The sequence below is a fragment of the Populus euphratica genome, unplaced genomic scaffold (genome assembly GCF_000495115.2).
Source record: "Populus euphratica unplaced genomic scaffold, PopEup_1.0 scaffold312.1, whole genome shotgun sequence".
NCBI classification, from domain to species: domain Eukaryota; kingdom Viridiplantae; phylum Streptophyta; class Magnoliopsida; order Malpighiales; family Salicaceae; genus Populus; species Populus euphratica.
Genome location: NW_011500071.1, coordinates 275,011 through 289,796, shown reverse-complemented (window position 1 = coordinate 289,796; position 14,786 = coordinate 275,011). Strand labels below are relative to the sequence as shown.

Below are 14,786 nucleotides of genomic sequence, written 5' to 3'. Positions count from 1 at the left end.
AAACACACGCTAATGAATACAATTAAAAACTCTCTTGGAACATAGATGAAGTGAAAACTTCCTCCACCAACTCATTCCACAATCGAATTTTAAATAAATTAATGACAACAGAGTGTTACATTAATAAAAATAATTTTTATGACGAGAGAGGATTTCCATTAAAGAATCAAAACTAGATTAACAAGCAAGGCAAGGTACATATACTATTTTAATCTAGCAAGCATAGTTCTAAATCTTGTATTTTTCTAGACTTGTACACTTTATGAAGATAGGATAAGATTTCCTCCTGTCAAAGATTTCACACCCAGCAGGCATGGAAGGCCATTTTTACTTTAAATTACTCATCCAATCTCATGAGTTGGCTTTTGCTCCGATTTGGTCCCTTCTCTCTCTAAACCCATCCTCACTCGTGTCTGTTTCTAATGAACATTCAAAGAAACAAAAAAAAAAAAAAGGTTTCTTTTTCACTTTTAGACCAACATAACAACGCTAATTCAATGTCCTTCTGTCCCCATTTGACATCACAGCCATGCTATGTTCCCAGTCCAGTGAAATAGCATGGGCTTTCAAGAGAAAAAGGCGAAAATCTACACTGCCCCTGCTCGAAACCATGTATGCTTTTCATTTCGACACAGAAGGGAGATTGTCACTATAAAAATCATGCATGTGCCCCTGCTCGAAACCATGTATGCTTTTCAACACAAAGGGGAGATTGTCACTACTAAAATCATGCATGCATAATCACTGAGAATAAAATATTTTTGCTTTAACATTCAACAATTATTTTTTGTTCGGTGTCCCTGCCCTGCATGTATGTTTTCTCAAGTTCATACCATATTATCTTTAACTAAAAGCTTAGTCTCCGTTGTTTATTTTTCTTGGCGTGTGCGTGTGCCTGAGTGTGCCCACTAATTGGTTCACTTTACAGATTACTGCGAAGAAACATCCACAAAGCTAATCATCAGCATGATTAATGTCATTTTGGCCTCCTTTTCATGTCCATCAACTAGATTACTCGCTAGATTCAGATACTATCGTACTAAATAAAGAAAAAAATAGTAGTGATAATTAATTAGGTCTTAAAAAGAGAATAGGAAAGAGACCACTGGAAGAAATTAAAGATCAAAGTGGAACAATAATAATTACTAGACTCCAACAGGCTGAGGCGGAGCTGAAGGCGGAAGAGGAGGAGGAGGGGCCTCGGCAGACACTGGTGGAACACCATCTCTACGGCGGTGGGCATTCTTGTTATTATGCATCCAAACCTTTAGCACGTTTCTTTTGATACCGACTTCGTTACAAAACTGATTAAGAGCCATGTCATCATGTTTTTGTATTCTCCACCCTATCTTCTCAGCAAACTCCAACATCCTCTCTTTTTGTTCCTGCGTGAACTTTGTCCTAAACCTCTTGTTACTGCTGCCAGAAGTACTCTTCACCATAAACCCTTTCCCTCCTGACCCCATCACATTCACCTCACCTCTCTCAGGCGTCTCTGACCGTCGATCATTATCAAGATCATCGAGACCGTTATCATCGTCATCTTCGTCATGAGGGCGTGACATGAAATCATGAACCGGGTTCATGTTTTTAGTAGTGGGCGCACCGTACAAGAGAAATTGCTGTGGTTGTAGTGGTGGTGGAGAGAGGAGGAGTTGTTGTTGGTGCTGTCTTTTGGTACTACTTTCCCTTCTATGGAAGTTACGGTGACAACCGCAGGCAGCGCAAGTGAGCCAATCACGAGTGCCATCATCACCACGTGGCATGAACTCACCGCAACCGTCATTGGCATGGCCACCAATGGAAGCAGCGTGGTTCCTCATGCATTCTTTGTACTTGACAACGTTTTTGCAAGGGTCTTTAGTAGCTTTGGGGTTGGAGATCACGGTGGTGATAGGTTTGGTGTGGAGCACTATGTCGACATCTTGGTCATGGACAGTTTCAGATTTGTGGTGTTGTTGTTGTTGGTAGGGTACAACACTCAGGTCCATTTTGGAAAGAGGGAAAGAGAGCTGTAGTAATGGTGTTTTTTCTTTTTCTTTTTGCTTGCTGGGTTAAGGAGATGGGGTTTATGGTAAAGGGTGGATTTAGGAGAAGCAGAAGGCTAGCTTAAGGTTTTGTTGAAGGAGATGGAAGAATGGGAAATTGGGAATGTTACGTTGATGGTTTTTGTCAACTTGTAATAATCATGGCTGTGGAAGATAGCGTGAAATGAATTTAAGACAGGCATCACAAAAGAGTGAGTGAGCGAGAGAGAGAGAGAGAGAGAAGCAGAGTGGCGTCATAAGTTCAAGTGACTTACAGGTGGCAGTCAAGAACGTACGGGAAAGCTAGTTCTTCGTTTCCCATATCAGTACAGTAGTTATAACTACCAAGAAAAGCAGTTTATTTTTTAAAATGATGCAGGATTTTCTCTCATTATTTACAATTTAGATTTCAAAAATGAAAATAAAACTTTTCAGTGTTATTATAACTGCCCTTAGATCTGAATTTTGGTATGAAAGTATAGGGTTGATTGTTTTTTAAAATATTTTTATTTAAAAATATATTAAAATATTTTTTATATCATGATTCCAAAATGATGTAAGAATATAAAACAATAATTTTAAATAAATAAATATAAAATTTAGTAAAATATCATTTGAAATGCCATTCTAAATGGTTTTGAAATCATAACCTATGTATTCTAATATTATAACCACAAGATATCTATATTATTATTATTATTATTATTATTAATCCATATAATTAAAAGTAATTTATTAAAGTATACTATCTAAAAATAATAATTAAAAAAAAACAGATATAAAAACAGAGACATGTTCTCATATTCTTTGTATTTTAAAATAATATAAATTTACTTAAAAATTTTAAAAATATATTTATTTTATATATCTATTTTTATTTCTCCTACTTGTATATATATATTTTTTTCTAAAATACTAACCAAAATCAAATTAAATTTGTTATGTAAAGAATTCAAACTTTCAGAAAAGCTACACTGCCAGCTACGTTCCTTGTTGTTGAACTAGAAAGTAAAAATCCAAGCATTTAAAGGTGTTCTCATTAGGTGTTTCACTTGAATATGAAACCCTAAATATCAATTATCGTTTGCTCTCACATGATTAATTCAATCGTTAATTATTTATGAAATATTAATTTCTTCCTTACATAAGTACTGTGAATTCAAGCTCTCACACAGGCGTGATAAATGTTTTATAGACAAGTAATTAAAAGCTTTATTTTATATAAAAATTAATATTTTTTGAATAAATTCCATTATATGGTTTGAAAAATCAAAATCGTTAGGGCATAAAATTGGTGGTAGTTGGCAGCCTGTTTTTTGGGTTTGCCCTAGAGCTTTTTACTGTAAAAAATGCCATCGCTGACACGTGTCAGTCATCTTTGAGCTGAGAGATTTAACACGAATTAGGAGGAGATTACGGACGTCACCACTCCACCACCTAAGAATCCTCACAGACAAACCAGCCATGGGAATTACCGTGCAGGTGTCGCTTTCTAATTGGTAAATCCTGTCCCGAAAATTACCAGCTCGTGAATTGTCAATGTCTTCATTATCATCAGAGATCGTGGGCCCCACCACGTGGGATTCTGATACAGAAACAGAGGATCCAACGGCTGATGGAAGATCTCCACGTGATATGATCTTTTTGTTAAACAAAAATAATTTTCCCGCACGTCACGCTTTTCCCGCCATGCCGTGGGGCCCATAAAGAAGTCAGATTAGAGCGAGCGTGGGTTTCAAGGTACAGATGAAGGGGAAGAAGAGGAAGAGGAGAGGGCAGCGCTCCACCACCACCACCACCCCCCACCTCCATTACGCTTTCTTTGTACTGACAACTTGATCAGATTTTCCATCAACCACTCCTGCGCTTGCCACTCCATTCAAATAATAATGATATTTTTAATTTAATACACAATTCGACTATCAATAAATCCACGTATTTTATTACATCACCGAATGTTGCATGTAATATATTTATCAACATTTTTATTTGCTAAATGTCTTTTCATGCACGGTCCCTAAACTAGGTTGACCCGTCATTTTTTATGAGTATTTTATGTATATATAAAAAAATAAATCTTATTTTATTAATTTAGATTAATTAATTTGGAATGAAATTCCAAACTATGCTTTAATGATTCTTGCGTCTTCTTTTTGCCACAATAATATAAATTTTGTTTTCGACAAAATCATGTAAATAAGCATCTTTTTCGGCTTTTCTTTGGAACAAACAAATATGCATATGATTAACTCATTCTGGACTTCTTGTTTTCGTGATTTTCAATTAAAAGGTCTGACCATATTTTTGTTTCAGATGTAAACATGACCTCCACAAACAACACCGCAATGATTCTTGTTTGAGACTATAAAAGTACTGCAGCAGTGTTTTTCAAATGAAACCCGCTAACATTCATGTAAGCAATGATAATTTGCTCCTTCTTTTAAGCCCGGCGTGTTGTTTGTGGCTGGAGATTTACTGTATATTTATGAATAATTGGGATAATCTATTCTCACAAATTCAATATCCAAACCACCGACGCTCTCAAAGTATATACTACATACAAGCCGCTGTAAGATTATGGTTGTAGTTGTTAATTTATATCACTGCTTATCGCCGCCCTTTTTCTTTTTAATTTCTTCTTGTGATCTTTTCTATCTTAGAAAATTGTTTACAAACATGTTTAATTGATATATTTAAAGTTAAATTAAAAATAAAGTTAGCTCACTTTTAGGTTTGATGTTTTGTTGAAAATTATTCTTTGATAAAAAATACTTGTTTAGCTATATTTCTTGTTTAAAATAAATTATAAATAAATAAAGAATTAATCTTAAACAATTTTATATTACTTATGTTTTATAAATATAATAACATTCAAACAAACATTAAAATATTACAAAATCCCCTTGCAGCTTATATAATAAAAAATTAAGAATGGGAAGATCCTATACTAAGTGGGATTTGAGATAAGGCTACACGTGCGCATACTCCTAACTCGACATAGCTCAAGCACGTGTCTAGGGATCAGGTTTAAAATACTTTTTAGGCCTTTAAAGCTCAATCATTTTTTTTCTTCCTAAATGGTTTATTTTAAAAGAAAAAAGGTCTACTTTTAAGGAAAAAAACAAAGAAAAAAGGTCTACTTTTAAGGAAAAAGTAAGTATACTAAATAATCTATATATATATATATATATCTGTGTGTGTAGCAAGTAATTAAGGTAAAATAATAGAAAAATAATTTTGCATCAATTTTGGTTTTAAAAAATAGTATAAAAAGGGGTTAAAATAGAGATATTTTATACACGGAACATTGATTCTTTTATCTGTTTTTCTTCTCTGTTTTTTCAGCACTTTTACCATGTTTTTCTTTAGTCATTTTAGAATTTAAGTTCAAGTTTTTTTATAGAGAGATTTTTAGGCCTATTTTCTATTACGTGAATCTTAATTAGTAGGACAATTAATCAATGCAGTGTTGTTGGAATCATATGAGGTTGATTGCAATCAGTTTTTTTGCACTAAGCGAGAAGCATACAATCTTTGACAAGTAATGGAGCTAATGACAAAGGATACAAAGTAAGTATACTAAATAATTTGTAATAATTATTAAACTTATAAAAATTATTGTATTTAGTTACAAGTTTGTTTTTAATATATTATGTGTTTGTTAGTAACTTGTTTTGACTTTTTTTTTATTTAATTTGTTATTAACATGTATTTTTTTTATAAAAGTTATATTTGCGTGTAGTATGATTTTATAAGAAATTGAACTAAAAAATTAATTGTTCATAATTCCAATAATTTTGTTAAATTTTTTTGTTTAGTTTTTCAAGTTAATTTTTTTCTTACAAATTTAAATAAGTTTGGTACTTGCATACACAGAGCTAAATTTTTAATTATAATTAAATCTTTGGATTGTTTGTATAGAAAACTATCATGACTTTAACTTATAAGAAAAGATGGTTACTATAACCAATGTTATTTTAAAAAATACTAATTTAACATGATGAATTCCATCGCTGTGACAAATTCCATCATTGCTTTCTGTTATATATAGTATATAAAAAACTTGAAAAATTAATGGATTAACATTTAAGAAGTAAAAACAAAAGATGTTATATCTAGTCACTTTGAACATTACAAAATTCTTGCCTAAAAAGGCACCAAAGCTATCAAATGATAAATCTAATCTCATTATAGTGAAAGCCATGGACAAATAGAATTATGATGATTTTATGTGCAAGAACCATATCTTAAATGGATTGGAAAATATATTATATGATGTATTTATTCTAATAAAGAGTACAAAGACACTACAAGAAGCATTAGACTAAAAGTACAAACATGTATCACAAGATCTATGATGGAATTAAAATTTATTACTTTTGATATAATTGAAGAAAAAACCAAATGACTTCAAATTTCTTAGAAAATAATCCATGTTGACCTAAGCCAAACTAGTAATTTATGTTTATTATTATAATCACTCAATAATTATAAGAGAACAAAGTTATATATATAATGATAAGTTTAGACATATATGTTATAGACATAATATTATTAAAGATTTGTTCTTGAATGAGGTTATTTTCATTAATTATGTAAAGTCAAAGAAAAATATTGTGAATCTACTCACTAAAAGTTTAATATGAGAGCTTGTGTATAGTTCATCAAGAAGAATTATTCTAAAATCTTTAAAGGAGAAAGAATATCAAGCTAGTAACCTTACCTTATTGACTAGATATCTTAAGATCTAGATTTAAAGGAAAACTAAGTGATGTAACATTTTTATTAGCATTCAAAATAATCTTTTCTTATTATTTTTATGATAAAAAAAGGTATTAGTTATAACATGATAAGGGTGAGCCTTGCTCTTAATAATCTTATATCTCGATCTACTAAGAAAAACATAACAAAATACTTTTAATAAAATATTACTTATATGAGTGATAAATATTATTATTATTTTTTTAATAATGAAAGGTTGGATTCTTAAAGTGCTCATAAAACCAAAAATTGTTTTAAGGTTAAAATGAGTATTGCTATCTTGGTTTACCTAAAAAATTGAATAGTTCAAAACATCGTTTTCACTAATTAATCAAGTAAATTTGATAATATTTCACTAAGATTAAAAAATAAAAGCTATTTATTTTGATATAGTGCTCCACTAAGTAATTATCACTTTACAGATGTTCAATTATTTATATAATGGTCAAGAAATTTCTATTCATGTAAGGATTGTTATAAATTTATTTTAGAAACATAGTCAACAAGTATATTTTAGGTTGAAGTACAAGTGAGATCTACTTATATTTAAGGTCAAGACTATGTTGAGTTTTATTTTATAACAAAAATACTTTCACATGTAACATTAATTTGTTTAACATATATTATGAGTAAATGAGAAATTGATCTTAAAGAATTCAAAGTTGACATGTTTTGTAAACCTAAAACCCCTCATTCCTATATTGAAAGATAAAAATATTTTTTTATGGCTTATATAATAGACACTTAAAGAGTTGAAATTGAACATGACCAAAGTTCTTATAAAGAAAAAGTCCTAGAGCTAGTGGGTTACAGGATTAAGTCAAACCCTTTTGTTTGCGTAACTCAGCATGACATTAGCTTGAATCTTGGGTCTTAGGGCTTAGGGTTTAGGATTTAAAGCCTGGTTAGGATTGAGTTTTGGCATGGATTTATTGTAAAAAATAATTATTACACCGTTAAAAATTATTCTTAAAGCCATTCTATGAACAAAATGTTTGAACAGTCATTTTTCTTTTCTTGAATAGTTTATTTTCAAAGAAAAACATATATTTTCAAGGCAAAAAAATGTCAAGTTTTTATGTTTTTTATGGAAGGTAATTAAGGAAAAATAACAAGAATTAATTCTTTATAATTTTGGTTTCAAAAACTAGTGTAAAAAAAGGTTACAAGGGTGATCTGCACACTAGGTAATAACCTTTCTACCTCTCTCCCCTTTGTTTTTCCAGCATTTCTTATATGTTTTTCTTTAGTTATTCTAGAATTTAAGTCTAAGTTTTTCTTAGAGAAATTGTCATACCTAACGTTATAATGGTCACCTTTTCCTCTCTCTCTCTCTCTAAGTTTTGTATAAAGATAGGAAAACAAGTTTGAAGAGAGAATGAGATGTGAAAGAATTGTCACATAATATTATAGTTATTATAAATCCTAATTAGTCTTTCAAAATTATAGACAGGGGGCTAGCTATAATATAAAAAAGATATAATTACCCTAAAATATTATACTTAAAATAAAATACATTGTTATTTATTCTTTTATTCCTAATATATTTAATATGTCTATGTATGAATGGTCTACCTATATTGGTGCATGGAAACCTATACTCTAAAGATCATCTTAAAACTAGAGGTTAGATGTAAAGGTAAAAAGAGGTTGGTTAAGTTAAACTCTATCCTAAATGATGTTAAGATCATATTGTCATTATTGAGTGATGCTTGAATAACATTTTCTAGTAGCTTATTTATTCTAGAAACAATTGATGAGTGATTGCACACTAGTAGGCTATTCTTGATTAAGATTTATAACATGTTATAGTCTTTCAAATAATATTAATGAATCATGTTGTGTGCCTAATGGAGGAGAGAGAAAAAAAGATATGGTTATGGTTTTTTTTTTTTAAAAAATGGCTAGGGAATAAGACAAAAGGGTATAAATATATTATTTAAGATGTTTAATGATACCTAATTTTAAAATATTTTTTCACTAGTGTCCTTTAACACTTATGATTTATGCAATTAAGGTCAAATTGAACAAAATCCTAAGATTCTCTTTTAATTGGATCCTTCATCAAAATCCACCAGCACCTCTTAGTCATTTTCCTTTGACATCATCATTCCTAGATCTGTAATGTTTTCAAATTAGCATTTGATTATTTATTAAATCAAAATTATTGTGTCAATCAAGTCTATGGATGAATAAATAGGATTTTCTAACTCGTCATTCTAGTCCTTGATCCTTTAATCCTTTCAATTTTAACCAATTTTGATATTTTTTTTAATTGTATTTTCAATTAAACCCTTGATTTTCTCTCAAATTAAATCAAAAGGTGTTAATTTTCTTTGAAATTTTAAAAAACAAGTCCATGACCTGTTCAAAATATTCCTAGACTATATCTTATTCCTTTTTTTTTTTAAATTCCCTTAGAGAAAATAAAATCACAAGTTATTTTGAGAAATTTTTAGAATATATATATTTTCTTGAAAATAATTTTTTAAAAAATTATATATAAAAACAAGGATGTGGTAAAAATTAGTTATGACAATTGTTTTTCAGTTTATTTTTTTAATTCATGAGTTTTGATTAGGAATAAAACCCTAACAACTAAGAATACAATCTTTGAGAGCAATATGATAATTCTTTATAATCTATTTAAGATATTTTGTATATAATTCTTTCATGAATACTTTGTTAATTAGATTATAGTTTTGATCTTTAAATTTATAAAGTTATTTTGTAATTTTTATGTTTGTGCTAATTATTTTTTACATATCTTTGTTGCATCACATAGTATTGAAGTAATCTTTAGCCTTATATTATACAAATTATATCTATTTAAACTAAACATCAACATACCTATTTTTCTAAGTTTCAACATAGATCTTAATTAAAATTGAGCTATTAAATACCAATGAGTTGCTCAATAGAAAAAGAAAGATAATGTTTTTACTTTTAAATTTACTTTTTTTATTTTTTTATTTGATATCAAAGAATTAAAAAGTGTTATGTTTTCTAGAAATCTATAAATTTTATCTGAATTTATTTATTTATTTTGCTCTTTCACTTAGCAAGTTTGTGTATGGACTAATAGCATTGCAAATTGGGGTCATCTCTCAAATTAATTAACTGAAGTGATACTATGCATGATTTTAGGAAATATTCACTAAAACCACGATTTAAAAGCATGGGTTATCTTAGTGGGTTATTAATGTAAGCTTGATTAAGATATTAATTCTTGCTTATATATTTTAGAAAAAAGATTATTGAAGATCAAATTTCTTTTTTCATTAACAAGCATTATTAAATAATAAAAATAAAAAATTTAAGATTGAGAGTTTAAGTTCGAATTTCTACCAAAACTACAAAAATGAAAAAGGGAAATAAAATAGATAATCATGATTGTTGCTAAGATTATTATTATTTTTTGAAAAAAAATATATTTAGAGGGTGGTTTTGAAATTCTGTAGAATAACCTTTCTAATATAAGAAAAAAACACCAGCAATTGTTTTTAGAAACAAAACTGTCCTCTCTATTAAAAAAACAAACAAGTAAAAATCCTATATCATAGCCTACTCCTCAATTACGGGTCATATTAATTTTTATAATGTGAAAAAAAATATTCAAACATTTATAATATATTTTTTAATAAAAAAATTAATCATAAACTCAAAATGGAAATTGTTTTTTTTATATATATAAAAAATATTAATATAGAGACATATTATATGACATTTGTTTTATATATTGAATGAATTAACCCCGGTTAACCTAACAAATCTACTACTTGAATTATAAGATTATGATAATCTTATGAAAAGTAAATCAAAATAAATTATAAAAATTAATTTTTAATTAATTAAATGTTAAAAAATGAAATAAAAAAAATAAAAAAACTACTCAAGTTAACTCATAGTAACTTATCAAACCTACAATTCAGGTCATGAGATAGATATAATCTCATAAAAAAAATCACGAAACCTAATTTTTAATCAATTCAATTTTAAAGGATGAAATAAAAAATAAAAAAGACAAAAAAAATATTAAATTTTATGGGGTTGATCTAATGTGACACAACTAACTTGACAAGTCTACAAAAAATCGATGATCGATAAACACGTAGTTTAACTAGAAAAAATTGATATCTTTATTTTTTAAATATTAAGATACACAACATATTATATTAACTTGTGTCAACCTTATTTAATCTGTTAAATCTGTAACTATAGTTATGAGACTACGATAATTTTACAGAAAATAAATTAAAATAAATTATGAAGTCTAATTCACAATGTACCGAATATTGAATTATAAAAATAAAAAAAATAAATCAATTAGAAAAAAAATCCCAAGTTAATCTAGATTAACCTGTCAAATCTGAGATTTGGATCATGAGATCAGGATAAGTCTTTGGAAATAAAAAATCAAAATAGACCATAAAACTCAATTCTCAATCAAATTAATGTTGAAACACGAAATTAAAAAAATGATTAGAGTCAACCAACATAACTACGAAATTAAAAAAATGATTAGAGTCAACCCAAGTCAAATTCGTGACCCGAGTTATGAATCCAAGATAACCTTATTAAAAAAATAAAAAACTATAAAGAACAATTCTCAACCAACCCAATAAAAAATAAGATTATCAAAAAATAATTTAAAAATAACTAAGAAAACAATTTCAGTTTATCCGTCAAACCTATAATTTAAGTCACGACAACGATATAATCTTAGAGGTAAAAAAAATAAAAATTATGAATTCTAATTGTAATTAATAAAATATTAAATGAAGAATTTGAAAAAAAAATATTAAATCTAATTTTATGATAAAATATTAAATGAAGAATTAAAAAAAAGTTAATTATTTATTAAACAAATAATGTTAATGTTAATTTATTTATTTATTAATAGATGCATAATTCTTCATGGTGCTTTACGTTAGTGTGGTAGGGAAATATGTGATGGAGCTTAATATAAGCTGACACATACGTGACTACTTGACATGAAAAAATCTTTACGATGACGTGACATCTCGTAAAAAAGTATGCCAGTGCATTATTATTTGTTCTATAATTGATTGTAATACATAATGAAAAAGAAATGTTAACCATATTTACATTTCTTTACAGTAAGTGTGTGATTGACTTTAGTAATTTTTGTAGACGTGGTTTGAAAAATAAAATTACAAATTATAGTATAAATTTTTAATATGATTCATGTAAAATAGTTGTATGGGTTGATTTAAAGTTCATTTAGAAATATAATATTAGTTTTTTTAAAATATTTTATATTTAGAAAATTATTAAAATATTTTTTATTTAAAAAAATTTATTTTTGATATAAATCTATCTATTTAAAAAAAATTATTTTTGATATAAATCAATCAAAAAAAAATTAAGTTGAAGCATATAAAAAAATAAAAAAATAATTTTTTTAAAATATAAAAACATAAAAATATAATTTTGATCACACCCCATCAGACATTTGCAATACCCTAAAAAGAATGTTGGATTGACTTTGCTGTTAACAATTGTAGTCATAAAAAAAAATATTATTTTTAATTTATTTTAAGTTTTTTTAAAAAAACATGTTCATCGTACTAACAATTAAGACAATTTTTTCATTCAAGAAATAAATAAAAAAACATCAAGATTACAGCTATTGTTTCATAAAATATAAAGATTATAACCTATATAAAACAAATCTCACATTATAATTAAGATAAAAATAAACTTTATGACACTAACTAGATATAAAAATATAAGAAGAATCATCTTAACTTTTAATTTTTTTAAAAAGTACTTGTGAAAAAAAATTATAGTGTTCATTGTAAAGGAAAATTGTGTAGACCTTTAAATGTAATTTTCAAACCCAGTGAAAATTAGAAAAATTTAAAAAATAATTTTTTTTTGGGATAGTGAAATGATGTATTAAAAAAAATCTAATTTTTCCTTTTCTGTTTTTAAAATACATTAACTATTAATTTATTTTTAAACAACTTCTAATTTTTTCTTTATTAAATTCTTCAAGTAGATGAGGTAATAGGGTTATATAGATACACACACTTATGTTAATTAATATAATTTTTGTTTTGATTGTTGGATAAAATTAAAATTTTACTAGAAGGCTCTAAAGATGCTAAAATTCTATTTTCTATAAGGTTTAGAGTTATTATTCAGAATTTTCTATATTTTCATTGTTAATTTTTTTTTCTATTTAGATTGGAATACTTTTTTTTTTCCAGTTTTGTTTAGAATTTTTTAAAATTAATGGAAACAAATGAAGTTGTTACCTAATAATTATAAAAATAAAAATCCTAAAATAAGTGTTGATTTTGGAGATTACATTAAGCTAATAAAACCCAAACATATTCTTCTTCAGGACGTAAAACTTGAATTTCTGAATTGGCTAATAGGCTCCAATTAAAAAAAGAGAAAAGGCCTCACTAATGAGAAACATGAAACAGGAAGCTGCGGAGGTGAATGAGTAAGAAAAACAACAGCATGAAATTTGCCGCTTATATATGTATGAGATCGACTAATTCTTTCCATTGAACAGTTCCACACCAGGTAGTAACTTCATCATCATGCATCATTCTCCATTCATTAAAATGTATGAAGGATTTAATGCTGCAGAGCAAGAAGCGACATAGAAGAGGCTGATGAAACATGGAAAACTAGCAGACTATCATGGATGAATAAAGTAAAGTAAGCTAGCAGACTTCTAAAATAGTAGCAAACTTGTGCATCTGCGTTTTCAAAAAGAAAATACTGAGCTAGCTTTGGATGGAAAAGTAACACGTCTATGGAAGGGAAAGCTTCAAATATCATGCGTTCAAGATGCAGAGACTACAAGTTAAAACACCAATATTCAGCCATAGATAATTGCTTAGATCAAGTGTTTCTGTTAAATAGTAAACACGTCACAAGGTGCAATCATTCCCACAACTTTAAGGAAGCCAAAAGTGTATGAGAGAGTGTTTATTTACGTGGTTACTACTGTTTTTGAAGTAAACGTTTAGTAAAATAAAAAACATTTATTTATTACATGTAGGATCCACTATAATTTACATTTTGACTGCAAGTTACTGCTTTTCCCGTGTAACTTAATTCACTCGATATTATTCACTTAAAAATAAAAACAATATTCACTTCAATCACTAAAAAAAATAAAATTATTCATGTGTAGTGCATGGTGCCGAGAGAATTCCCTAGGCAATGTTCACTTTAAAAGAATCAGCGTTAGTGTAGAATCAATTAAAAAAATTATTTTTTAAAATTATATTTTATTAAACAAATTAATATTTAATACTATTCAATAATACTATATAAATTAAAAAAAAATAATCACATAATGACATATTATTTATAAAATTTAATCGCAATCCTAATTTTATTTCTAATAATATTTTACCTATTTTATTACATCTAATTTTATTTCTAATAATATTTTACCTGTTTTATTACACATTAAAAAAAACCATGAAAACTATAATCCTTATTGGATAAATTTTGTATATAATGAAATTAAAAATAAATTAATAGAACAATAAAAAATATTTGATATAAAATATTATTTATTTAATAATATAATAATAATAGTTAAATCTATAATATTTAAATTAAAAACCATTAATATTAATATATATTTTTTTTTGAAACCATTAATATTAATATATATCTTTTTTTATTATTTTATAACATCAATTTGAAAAACATATTTAATCAAACATATTAAAATATTTTTTATTCAACTTTAATTTCAAGCATAATTTTAACCAAATATATATAATAAATACCAGGCCAACCTTAATAAAAAAATATTTTTTATAAAATACTGTTTTTTATAAGATGATATTTTTCAAATCACAACCACAAAAATTATCATAATACAATACACACTCTAAGCCAAGAAATGATTTGGTTTGTAACATCCGAAAATTCAATTGCACAAAGCTAAAATTCCTTAACTGGACATCAATGAAGCAAGCATGCTAAAGCAGAGAA

At 27.2% G+C, this 14,786-nt stretch overlaps 1 protein-coding gene across 1 annotated transcript; it reads right to left on the bottom strand.

The window, feature by feature from the left end:
* Positions 1-933: 933 nt before the first annotated feature.
* LOC105108471 (zinc-finger homeodomain protein 2-like) lies at positions 934-2,284 on the bottom strand. Its single transcript, XM_011002793.1, has one exon. The coding sequence runs from the start codon at positions 1,989-1,991 to the stop codon at positions 1,146-1,148; it is 846 nt and encodes a 281-aa protein (XP_011001095.1). The 5' UTR covers positions 1,992-2,284; the 3' UTR covers positions 934-1,145.
* Between the last annotated feature and the right edge of the window lie 12,502 nt (positions 2,285-14,786).